A 13,179-nucleotide genomic window follows, 5' to 3' on the forward strand; every position below is an offset into this window, starting at 1 on the left:
CAAAATACCTGGCTGTGTTTTTGGGCACTCAGTTTAGATACCACATGCTGACTTCTGCAAAAGAGGGTGTGGTTTCCGCACTGGATTCCTGGACAGCCTTATAGCACAAAGGTCCAGTCCTGGAACCTGCAGAACAGAACGTGTTGAAATTTAATTGGGTAATTTTAATCTAATCCAAATCAGGGCGGGGGTGGGAACATTTCTGGCCCTGATTGAAATATCTGGGCTTATTTTTTGTTTTGATGTTTTCAAATTGTAGAGACTGTAATCAACACTAAAACAATTTAATCTGGCTAATATATATTTTGAAAAGTTGTTTACTTTTGCTTCCAGGTGGAACTCTTAGGATTTATGCAGATAGTTTAAAGCCGAATATACCATACAAGACCATCTTGCTGTCCACAACAGATACGTCAGACTTTGCTGTAGGAGAAGCCCTTGACAAGTATGGATTGGAGAAGGAAAACCCAAAGGAATATTGTATAGCACGGGTATGTGTACTACTTGTGCATATGCATATTTAGAATACCTTTTTTATTTAGGGTTAACAGCTGCTTGCACTAGATGCTCCATCATGTCAATTAAAATTGTTTAATTTTCAGAACATTAAGGTAAATACTCAATGTTACAGAAATTAGTTTGTTTATTGGACTTAAAAGCTCTTCATGGATTGCTTGCATACCAAACAACAAAAGCAGTGCGCACTCTGATCTAAGCAATCCCACAAGCAACAGATCAGATCACAGCTATGAAATTCTTCCACATCCTGTAAGCACTGGTGTACAATTAAGGGACTGAAAAGAAGAAGCTGTTCAGCTATCCTCATCTTTAAGGATGACAGACCCCAATTGAAATGCAAACGATGAGGCTGCAACAACCTTTTGAAATATCTTGTGTAACATCTTTTGTTGTAACGTCATGTATCAAGAGCTGCTATCCCTGGAGTTGCATTAAATGTTAAAAGTTTTTTTAAGATATGCGCAATTTACCTTACTTCCAGATCAAGGTTGATAAAAAGCATGGACGCGATTTCTGATTTCTCTAAACAATAACTGAAGTAATTAGACTATAGCTGCAAGTAAATAGACACCTTGGCATTTAAAACGTTTAATTCCCTTATAAACACCCCCTTGTTAAATCTGTCTAACGTCATTCAACATGCCTTACAAAAGGCATGTTGGAATTATGAGTCATTAACCATTGAAAGGTTATTAACTACTTGGTATTTTTGCCCACCAAAATATGATTGTCCTTTTAGTAAGTATGCTACATCAGCTGATAACCTGACTATAATCAAAATCTCAAACTATATTAAAAAGTACAGTGCCCAAATGTCAAATGGCACATACCACTGTTTAGAAATCATGCATCTGAGGTGACTCCTTTGCGTTCATCTTTTCTACCAGACTAAAGCAAACCGCATTAATGGGCTCATAATACTTTACTCCTGTGAACAGTATTGTTAATCTCTTCCCCACATGCTGTTTCTAACATTAAAACTTCAGATAAAAAATAACTTTTATTTGTGTATGCATTCCTACTAGGGAGTTGTTATTCCTTCTATGACTGGCAATTCTTTGGAGCATGTATGTTTCTAAAAGTTAGTTTTGTTTACTTTTTTCATGTTACATGTAGTTAAATGTCCTCTTTCTCACCAGGTGTAAATCCAGCCAAACTCTCTTATTACTAGATTGATTTTCAAGGTCACTCTAATGAGATGAGTCATCAAGTTTATAGTTCAACAAAGTTGGTTATATCGCATTGTCATTTGTGGGAACATGCTTTGTGAAAATTGACATTCTTACATCCTACAGTCACAACAAGTAAAGTATTTTTGAAGTGTAAAAGACTTTGGGATGTCCTGAGATCTTAATAGTATATAAATGCAAATCTCTCAAGTTTCACATGTACGTTTGTGCTGACTGCTGTTGCTGCCGTTTGGTTCCCAGAATTTAAAGTCTATAGCTGAGCTTATAGGGCATTCATAATAAAAGAAATGGAAAGATTTAAATTTAAGTGCCACCTTTTAACACATGACATCCCAAACACTTCATAGCCAGTGAAGCTTTGAAGTGTATTCCTCCTTGTAATAATGGAAAGATCTTACTGAAAATATCATTCATCTTCCAAGTAGACATCTGGAGTTTTGCTTCCACTAAGAGATCGTCAAACCATAAGAAATAGGATCAGGAGTAGACAGTTTGGTCCCTTAAGCCTGCTCCTTCATTCAATAGGATCATGGCTGATCCAACATACCTCATGTCCATTTTTCTGCCCTTTTCTTTCTCCCATATCAAGAATCTATCTCAGCCTTGAATATACGCAAGCTCTCTGACCCCATAGCTCTCTGAGAAAAACTTCCTCCTTATCTCAGTCTTAAATTGGTGCCCCTTTATTCTGAGACTATGCCATCTTGTCTTAGACTATTCCATGAGGGGAAACATCCTTTCAGTATTTACCCATGTTAAGCCCCTTAACAATCTTCAGGATTTCAATGAGATCATCTCTCATTTTTCTAAACTGTTGAGTGGAGACCCAATCTATGTAGCCTTTGCTCATAAGACAATCCCTCCTTACCAGGGATAATCCTAGTTGACCTTTCTCTGGTCTACCCCCAATGAACTTACATTGCTTCTTAAATAAGAGGACTCAAATTGCTCACAGTGCTCCAGATGTGGTCTCATCAGTACCCTGTACAGCTGCAATAAGACTTCCTTACTCAGAGTCTTGTATTCCAACTCCCTTGAAATAAAAGCCTTCCTGATTGCATGCTGCACTGTCTACCAGCTTTGTGTTTTGTGCCAGTACCTCCAAGTCCTTTTGTGTTCAGCTTTCTGCAGATTTTCTCTATTTAAATAATTTTCTGCTCTCTTGTTCTTCATTCCAAGATGAACAATTTCATATTTGTCCACTGACAGCCTATCAATTTATCTCTAAACTGTATCTCTCTCCCTCTTCTTTTCATCTGCACATTTGCAACAGTGCATTCACTTCCTTCCTCCAAGTCATATATATTGTAAACAGTTAAGGTCCCAGCACTGAGCCCACTGGCCATGGGTCACCAACCTGAAAAAGAAACTTTTATTCTCTGTTGTTGTTTCCTGCCCTTAAGCCAATTCTGTATCCTTGCCAATATACTGCCTCCAACACTGGACTCTTTGACATATCTTTTTGAGGGGTACATTGTTGATCGCCTTCTGGAAGTCCAAGTGCAATCCATCTACTGGTTTCCCTCTACCCACTCTGGTTGAGACTTCCTTCAAAAACTCTAATAAATTGTCAGACATGATTTCCCTTTCAGGAAGCCATGCTGACCCTCCTTCATTAGATTATGATTTTCGATATGTTGTGCTACGACTTTAATAACCGATTCCAATACATTTCCAACAATAGATGGAAGGTTAATCAGCATAGGATTACCGTTTTTTGCTTCCCTCCCTTTTTGAATAGGGGTGTCACTTTAGCAGTTTTCCAATCTCTGGTACTTGACCAGAATACAAGGATTTTTGGAAAAATACAGCCAATACAGCCACTATTTCTGTTGTTACTACTGTTAGGAAGTGAGGATGCAAGCCAATAGGGGCCAGGGTTTTATCTGCCTTCAGCCCCATTAGTTTGTCTATTACTACTATTTTTAGTGATGGCGATGGTACTTAATTCCTCCTTTTAGTATTCTTAAATACGAAAGGAATGTTCAAAATAGCTTCCACGATATAGATTGATGGAAAATATGTTTAATTCCTCTGCCATTTCCATACTCCCCAAACAGTCTCCCCAAATTCATTTTCTAAAGGCCACGTGTTTACTTTGACTTTTCTGTTTATTGTTTTGGGCTGGAAAGTGAATGATGTGGAAATCTAGATCGCAGGGAGGACCTTAAGATTCTGCTGGCTGACCTTCACTTTGGGCTATGCAATTTAATATTAGCTATACAGTGATCAGAGCGCCAGTATATAAATGTGCAGGCAATGCAATGCACTGTAATGTTTAATCACTACAATAAGTTCAGGACTAATTTAAATCAGACTGCATTATCAAACAAAGTTAAAAGATAACTATGGGGTTAGTAATCAGAACTTTAAGTCACTAAATATGTTATTGACTGGCATTTTCGTGCTTTGCTGATAAAATGTGAAAGTGATGAAAATACAAAGAGGTTCAAATGGATTTAGACATTGGGAGAATGGATAGGAAATGGCAAATTGAAGATGAATGGAAGAATAATTATTAATATATTAGAACGTAGAACAATACAGCACAGAACAGGCCCTTCGGACCTCTATGTTGCACCAATTTGTGAACTATTCTCAGCTCATCCCCCTCCGCTATCCCGTCATCATATGCTTATGCAAAGATTGTTTAAATCTCCCTAATGTGGCTTAGTTAACTACATTGGCAGGTAGAGCATTCCATGCCCTTAACACTGAGTAAAGAACCTGCCTCTGTCATCTGTCTTAAAACTATCAACCCTCAATTTGTAGTTATGCCTCCTTGTACAAGCTAACGTCATCACCCTAGGGAAAAGACTGTCACTGTCTACCCTATTTAATCCTCTCATCTTGTATGTCTCTATCAAATCCCCTCTTAGCCGCCGCCTTTCCAGTGAGAACAGACTCTAGTCTGTTAGCCTTTATTAACTTTATTACAAGATGATCTAAGTATTGGTACAGTTGTATGGAGTTACAGTGCGATAACATCTTTCAAAGCATTGGTTCAATCGTGGTCAAGACAGCTGAATTCCAGAGGTAAATCTGACTGCCCTTAATGTCAAGGTTGCATTTTCCTGAGTGTAGTAATACGGAGGTCTAGTAAAACTGGAGTCAGTTGGTATAAGGAGAGAAATCAATGCTGGTTGGAGTCCTACCTCTCACATTGTTGTAGTTTTAGTTGTTGGAGATCAGGCACTTCAGATCTTGTACTTCAGGGTGGATATTGTTAATCAACCTGGTCAGAGATATTACATTATGAACTAGAAGGCCAGGTTCAAGTCCAACATGTCCAGAGGTAGGGATACTACCACTGCACCACAAGAATTGCTGAGTTCATCAGGGTAGTGTTCTGAGTCCAATCATCAGCAGCTTCATCTATAAGACTAAGGTGGGGATGTTTGTCAATGACAGCACCATTTACAGTGACTTAGTTACTGAAGCACTCCTATGTTCAAGTGAAGCAAAACCTGAACAAGTCCAGGCTTGGGCTGACAGTTGGTCAGCAGTATTAATGCACAGAAATGACAGGCAATGGTCATCTCTATTAGAGAGAATCTAACCACTGGCCCTTGACTTTGTGGCATTACCAACACTGAATTCCGTACAATCAACATCCTTGATTACCATTAACCAAAACTGAACTGAATGAGCCTTGCAAATACAGTAGCCACGAGATCAGATTGAGGCTAGCAATCCTGCAGTGGATAACTCACTCCCTTACTCCCCAGCCACAAATCAGGAGTGGTATGGAATACTTGCCTGAATGAATGCAGCTCCGTCACTACAAACTTAACACATTCCACTACAAATCAGCCAGCTTAACTGGCACCACATCTACATATATCCAATCTCTTCAGTGACATTCAGTAGCAGTGGTGGGTACCATTTAATGATTCACTGCAGGAATTTACCAAAGCTCCTTAGCACTTTTCAAGCCTATGATTACTTTCATATTGAAGAGCAAGGGCAGCAAATACATGGATATGCCACTATCTGCAAGTTCCCCTCCATGGCATTTACTGTCCTGAATTGGAAATGTGCTTCCATTTCTAGTGTCATTCGGTCAAAGTCTTGGAATTTCCTCCCTAATTAGGTATAACTATAGAGCATGGTCTGTAGCTGCTCAAGAAATCAGTTCATCAGCACTTTCTTGGAGGCAGCTTGGAATGGGGAAAGAAAAAGTTGATGGTGATATACTGGTTCTACAGATTTCTGCTTTAAATTATGGTGTCTGTGATACTTTTTTCTCAAATTTACATGGGGTACAAAAGTCTCAAAGTGCCTGACGTTGGCTTCATTGGAATTTGTTTTGTTCAACTTATTTTAATGTCATATTATCAATCCCACATTTTTTCAGATTATAAATATCGTTAGTAATTGGAATTTAAAATATTAAATATTGGTGTTAATTTTATGGATGTAACACTTGTTTTGTTCGAAGTTCAAATAAGTTAAAGCATAGTCATACAGCATGGAAACAGGCTCTTTGGCCCAAACCATCCTTGTCCACCAGCTTTCTAAACTGAATTAGTCCTATTTATGTGTTTTTGACCCATGTCCCTCTAAACCTTTCCTATCCATATACCTGAAGGGCTTATGCCTGAACCATTGATTCTCCTTGGATGCTGCCTGACCACCTGTGCTTTTCCAGCATCACATTCGACTCTGATCTCCAGCATCTGCAGTCCTCACTTTCTCCTATCCATGTACCTGTCTAAATGTCTTTTTAAATTTTGTAATTGTACCCACCCCTACCACTGCCTCTAGCAGCTCTTTGCATATATGCACCACTCAGTGGGAAAAGTTGCCCTCTGGTCCCTTTTAAAGCTTTTCTTCTGTCACCTTAAACTTTGGGAAAAGACCTTTACTATTCACCTTTTCTATGCGCCTCATGATTTTATGAACCTTTAAAAGGTCACCCCACAGTCTCCTATACTCCAGAGAAAAAAGTCTCAATTGGAGGTGGAGTGGGAAGTGTGGGGACTGTGCAAAGGAGGTGCGAGGGGACAGTTGCAGAGCAAGTTAACAACATGCTGATGTAAAGCAAGATGAATGCAGTCATTAATCCCATTCATGCATAATAATTGTATTAACAGATCATCAAAAATTTTAGTGTTACCAAGTTAAAACAGAAAATTGTAAAATTGGATCCTGTGTGCTTTTGTGAATTTGTACTTTATCATTTGGCATAAATCTGCATTTGCAGTTCATTTTTGCACTGGAGAAAATATTTAACAGTGCAAAAGATATTTCTAGAGCATCAGCAAGTTAACTTGTCTTGCAGCTGATCCTTTCTTTCACTGTGGCCTTTCGCATCCTTCACGGGATAAGTTGCCAGAGAAAGTGGTAGAGGCAGGAACAGTTAAAAGGCATTTGGACAGGTATGTGGTTAGGAAAGGTTTAGACAGATATGGGCCAAACGCATGTAAATGGGACTAGTTCAGTTTAGGAAACCTGGTTGGCATAGACAAGTTTGACCAAAGGGTCTGTTTCTGTGTTATAATGACTCTATTTCTGTGGTATTTTTGAATTCACTATAAGTACTCCCATGGGTTATTTAGTAGTAATAGGCTTGTTGAACTAATACTACCAAATAGCCTACTCACTAGGGTTTTTGAGTGGGGGGTTGATGTACAGGTGAGTAGAGTTTCATTCTGTCAGATGTAGCCGATTTAATCTATTGAATTAGATTCACTGATCATCTGAGTATCAAAATTAATCCACATGGCTTGAATCTGAGTAGATAATTGAGAATGGATCGAATTGTATATCTAAGTTTTTAATTGAATGCTAATAGAATGTTATGTTTTACAAGTCATTCTATAACATGACAGTTGTATTCCTCTGTAACCTCGTACTATAGAAAATCACGCTATGGAAAACAGCTATAGGAAATTGCTGTGTAGAAAATTGCTATACTCATTCAGTAGAAAGTTTGCATTATCCAAACAACGTCTACAATTCATCAATCATGTTATAGCCAGTTCGCGCTGATGAAACATTGAGATGTCATTTGGTGTTCTGAGTACTGGACTGATCATTATACTTATGAATGAACTGCTTCCAACACATTAACTATCAGAGAATGTTTACTATGCTAATATCTAGAATGAGTAGATTGCTTTGAGGAAAGGCTGAACAGGCTTGGTCTTTATATTCTGAAGTTTAGAACAATCAAAGGCGACTTAATTGGAACATACAAAATCTGAGGGGACAAGACTAGGTGGATGTGGATAAGCTATTTTATTTTCTGGGAGAATCTGGAACCAGTAGCAATAGTAGCTTAATGAGATGCCTATTCTAGAGAGAGATGAAAGAAATCACTTTCTCTGAGGGTTATAAGTCTTTGGAATTCCCTTCCTCAAAAAAAAGAATGCAGAATTTTTAAGTATTTTTGGCAGAGTTGGATGGATTCCTGACTACCAAGGAGTGAAAAATTATTGGGAGTATGCTAGAGTTGAGGTTAAATTTAAATCCATCATGATCTTATTGAATGACAGAGCAGGCTGAAGGACTGAGTGGCCTGTTCTTCCATGATTATATATAGATTTAGTACCCTCAAAGGCACTTCCTCCTCATCTCTGTCTTAAATGAATGACCCCTCGTACTGAGATTATACTGTCCGGTCCTAAGGAGATATATGTCTGGTCCTCCTGCCTAAAAAGCTCATTTGTGAAATGTGTTAAAATGACCAACTTGTGGCTGTAACCTTTGCATTGTCTTTCTAGGTACTCTTTGACAAATGGTGCCAGATTTTTTTCTAGTGCCTCAACAATGTTTCTTGAGTTCATGCTTCTTCTCAAGCTTTGGTACTTCTGCAAGCTTTTTTCTCAAGGTTTAGATTGTGGTTGTAAAGATGCTGCCCATCAAATTCCAAACCATCACTCTTGTTGCTGAAGCATTAATATTGAAGCAAAACCTGGTTGAGAAATTGATGTTATATGGTTCCTTGTAACCATGAAATGCATCTTTGCCTTGTTCTAACAGTTAAACGTGTTTCTCTAAGGTTGTGAATTTTTTATCAACGTTTAGCTCTTAATCGCTTTTAGAATATGCATGAATTTGCAGTTCATGTTGGAACAGTAATCTAATTTAACTAGGGCACATCTTCATGATCTTCCCCATCTTGCTTGCTTGTGTATATCATTGTGTGAAATTGTGATTTTTGTTCCATAGGATGTAATTCAGGCTTTTTATTGATTTTTGGTATGTGGTGAAAATATGAAAATTGCAACCACAACAAAAGATATTATGGTGCAAATGTAACTATATGTAAGGAGAAACTAATAAGCATACAAGCATAAGAGTACAGAAGATTATGCTGATGGTTAGAGTGGAAGGCAGCTTGAATGGAGCATTAATGCTGGGCTGGGATAGCTGACTAGCTTGTTTGTTTTATATTCGATGTATAAATGGCCTGGTCTACTGGTCATGAGAGAGGATATCTTTCCAGTGCATTGGTATCTGTGCTGTGCTTAGCACACTTTTTTGTTCTTTATAATTTAATCCTTTTTGATCTGACCCCTGTTAATATTTTGACTATAGCTGCAAAAGATATTATGGTGCTTTTATAGCAAGAATGTCTGTCCTGGCCAGCATTCCTCAACCAACACCACAAAAACTGTTGTTCTGGTTCCAAATTTTATTGCTGTTGTGAAACATTGCCCTATACAGGTCACTAACAGTGTCTGTAAACAAAGGACTATACTTCAGAAAAAAGTTAACTGACTGAAGTCCTTTTGGGATATCCTGCAAATGCAAAAAAGGTGTTTTTAATTTTCTTTCTCTGCAAAAATTCCCTTCATTCCTACTTTTAACTACTTTGTTTTCCTTTTCAATTTCCCCTAATTTTCTGTTTCCTACATTTCCTTTCTCAAGTGTGGAAAAAACATGTAAAGTACAAATTGGTGAGCAAAGCTGGGTACTAATGTGAGAAATTGATTTTCTGTTGTCTTAATATTTTCCTACATAGGTAGTATTACCTCCTGGTGTGCAACAGTCTGATGATAAAGGTGCTAAAGAGACTCTGCTTGATGATGATGAATGTCCACTGCAGATTTTCAGAGACTGGCCAAGTGACAAAGGTGAACAAAGCTAGTTTGTTTTTAGAAGCATACACAGACATTGAAAAATTATGAATTGGACCATCAATTTTACCATACTTTTAGAGGGAAGAGGGAAGATGCTACGAGGGAGTTGGGAGGGGTGTGGAAGACTGAAAGTAAGTAGGGACAGAGGAAAAGAGACAACCGTTTTAACTCTGTCAAAGAAATGAATCAGATCAATATGCAAATAACTTAGAACTTTTTCCACTATCCTATTTCACTCAAATATAACTGGCTTTAACTCATCCTGTGAAAGGTCACTGGGAATAGCTCATGGTGCAATTATAAGACCATAAGACATAGGAGTGGAAGTAAGGCCATTCGGCCCATCGAGTCCACTCTGCCATTCAATCATGGCTGGGCATTTCAACTCCACTTACCCGCATTCTCCCCGTAGCCCTTAATTCCTTGTGACATCAAGAATTTATCAATCTCTGCCTTGAAGACATTTAGCGTCCCGGCCTCCACTGCACTACACGGCAATGAATTCCACAGGCCCACCACACTCTGGCTTAAGAAATGTCTCCGCATTTCTGTTCTGAATTTACCCCCTCCTAATTCTAAGGCTGTGTCCACGGGTCCTAGTCTCCTCGCCTAACGGAAACAATTTCCTAGCGTCCACCCTCTCCAAGCCATGTATTATCTTGTAAGTTTCTATTAGATCTCCCCTTAATCTTCTAAACTCCAATGAATACAGTCCCAGGATCCTCAGCCGTTCCTCGTATGTTAGACCTACCATTCCAGGGATCATCCGTGTGAATCTCCGCTGGACATGCTCCAGTGCCGGTTTGTCCTTCCTGAGGTGTGGGGACCAAAACTGGGCACACTACTCCAAATGGGGCCTAACCAGAGCTGTATAAAGTCTCAGTAACACAACAGTGCTTTTATATTCCAACCCTCTTGAGATAAATGACAAATTATTAACAGCAACTGAATAAATATCTTGGTAAAATATCTCAATTTGTGATAATGACAGCATCACTGGAACAGTCAACATGTGTTACCCATTCCTAACCATCCTGAAGATGGTATAAAGCCACCTCCTTCAACCACTCTAGTCTTTGTCATAGATGTACAGCCAAAGTGTTATTCAGAAAGGAGTTACAGCATTTAAGGAAAGGCAATTCATTTCTAAGTCAGATGTTGTGGGAATTGGAAGGAATGCCATCAACAAGTTCCCCTTTGTCTGCTGCTCTTGTTCTAGATTGTATAGACCATGGATTTGAGTAGTCAGAAAATCAGGAAATAAACATTACACTTAACAGGTGCAATTCTTCGATCAGGAGATTTCTTAAAGATAAGAAATGTCTTTTTTAGATTTCCCCAACATGCTTGTTCACTCAGCTACACAGGATGCAATATTAAATGTATGGTGCATTCAAGCACCTTCCCCTTTTTTTGGCTTCTCTCCCCTTCCCTCTCCTGCAGCCTCCCTAATCCCACCATTTCATGCCCCATGATTTTCTTCCAGCTTCTCCCTCTCCCTCACTACCCCTTCATAGTTTCTTCTTCTCCCCAGACTGCCGTGCGATCTATCTCCAACCTGTACTCCCATGAAATATTTTCCTTTCCTTGCAGCCTTTCTCTTTTAGCTCTTTGGCAAAAGAACTCTGTGCAGAAGACATTGCACGAGTCAGCACAGACTTGAAGCATCACCCTCCCCCCAGCTAGGATACACACAAAAATTTTGGACACTGTGGCAAAATAGCTCTATGGCAGCTCACTAATTTCCTTTCCTCCTTTCTTACCTTGCTAGTCACATCTGTTTCTCTTCTATGTTTGATGTTGATAGCCACATTAGTGTCTGTAATTGAAGGAGCTGCCACTCATCTAATCTCTTCATTTACTTGCTTTGGGGTCAGGGTTGACTTTTCTCCAGTGGTTGCCTGCATGTTTGAACTTTCTTGTGTTTAGTTGTCTTCAGGGAAAATCCACAGTCACCTTTTGTACTTAAGGCAACTAAGAATTCCGATTATCAAGAAAAAGATGTTTGAGAGAGTAATGTCAAAGGGGTAGCTTTCAAATTCTTGATCTGCTGGAGTTGATTGACTTATGAATGTGGTAACATTGGAGAATTTGTCCAGATGTAGCAACATGATTTTTGTATGGTATTATGGAATAGATCATGTTTGCGTTACCAATTTTGCTGGATCGGATGAAGCAGTGAGGTTGTAGTGCCCTTAGTGCCAGGGACCTGGGTTCACTTCTAGCCTTTGAACAACTGTCTGTGTGGAATTTACACATTATCACTGTATCTGCATGACTTTCCCCTGGGTGCTACAGTTTCCTCCCATGGTCCAAAGTTGTAAAGGTAGGGTGGACTGGCCATGCTAAATTACCCATTCTGTCCAGGAATGTGCAGGCTAGGTGGGTTAGCCATAGACAATACAGGGTTATGGGAGTAGGCTGGGGGTGTGCCTGGGTGCGATGCTCTTTGGGGTGTTAGTGTGGACTTGTTGGGGCAAATGGCTTACTTCCACCTATAGGGATTCAGATTTATTTCCACAAAACTGTTGTATGCCGTATGTACTTCATTCTACAAAAGCTTTTTTGAAATTTAGTGCCACTTCATTTTTTTACTTTTTTGTGTAGCTACACTTTCATTGTGCATGCATGTGCACTTCAGGTGCCCAGATTTGTCCCCCACTATAGCACATGCACGCTTTGGCAGTGCTAACTGGGGGGGGGGGGGGGGGGGGAGAAAGGTGGAGGAGGGTTGACAGGCATTGCAGATACTTTGAGCTAAGATTAGATATGGCAATAATTGGTACTTTTATCATGAATCTGTAGTATTTCTGCAGTCTCCAAAATTGTGTATAATACTTCAGTTGTCACTGCGTCAGTGTTTTACCAAGGTTCATCAAAGAGGAGGAAGGTATGGTATCATATGCATCAGTTATTTACAAAGCCAAGGGTTTGGTAGTCCTGAATTTACATTCTGTACCTGCCTTATCAGCTTTAAAGTTCTGTGCAGATAAACCTCAATTCCTGTTTTTTTTTCATTTTAAAAAACTAAGACTACGTACTAATATTCTGATTATGACCTAATCGTTTCCATGTCCTTTGATTTTTTTTTTGTAGGTACTTTGGTTTTTCAGTTAAAGAAACGGCCATCTGAACATATCCCAAAGAATGTAAGGAAACAAGATGGGAGGTTACCAAAAGGAAAAGAAAGGAATGATAATTCAGGCTATGGTTCTTCGTTGCCTCCTGAGAAACTGCCATACCTTGTTGAACTGAGTCCTGGTAAGTTATATAGCATAGTATTAGGTGTTTAAAGTTTTTGTTGCATACATTAAGTTCTGTTTTATTTTAATCCTTGTTTTATCTATTTTTCTTCTTCTGAAGCTTTGTTTCCATTAGTA

At 39.0% G+C, this 13,179-nt stretch overlaps 1 protein-coding gene across 6 annotated transcripts in view; it reads left to right on the plus strand.

The window, feature by feature from the left end:
- Positions 1–13,179, plus strand: part of afdna (afadin, adherens junction formation factor a) — a 232,237-nt gene that overhangs the window by 94,304 nt on the left and 124,754 nt on the right. For all 6 annotated transcript variants that reach the window (XM_072581186.1, XM_072581187.1, XM_072581189.1 and 3 more), the window contains exons 6-8: positions 334–491; positions 9,682–9,793; positions 12,896–13,060. In XM_072581186.1, coding sequence (XP_072437287.1) covers positions 334–491; positions 9,682–9,793; positions 12,896–13,060 — 435 coding nt within the window. The remainder of the gene's footprint in view (positions 1–333; positions 492–9,681; positions 9,794–12,895; positions 13,061–13,179) is intronic.

This window comes from Chiloscyllium punctatum, chromosome 11, assembly GCF_047496795.1.
Source record: "Chiloscyllium punctatum isolate Juve2018m chromosome 11, sChiPun1.3, whole genome shotgun sequence".
NCBI lineage: Eukaryota > Metazoa > Chordata > Chondrichthyes > Orectolobiformes > Hemiscylliidae > Chiloscyllium > Chiloscyllium punctatum.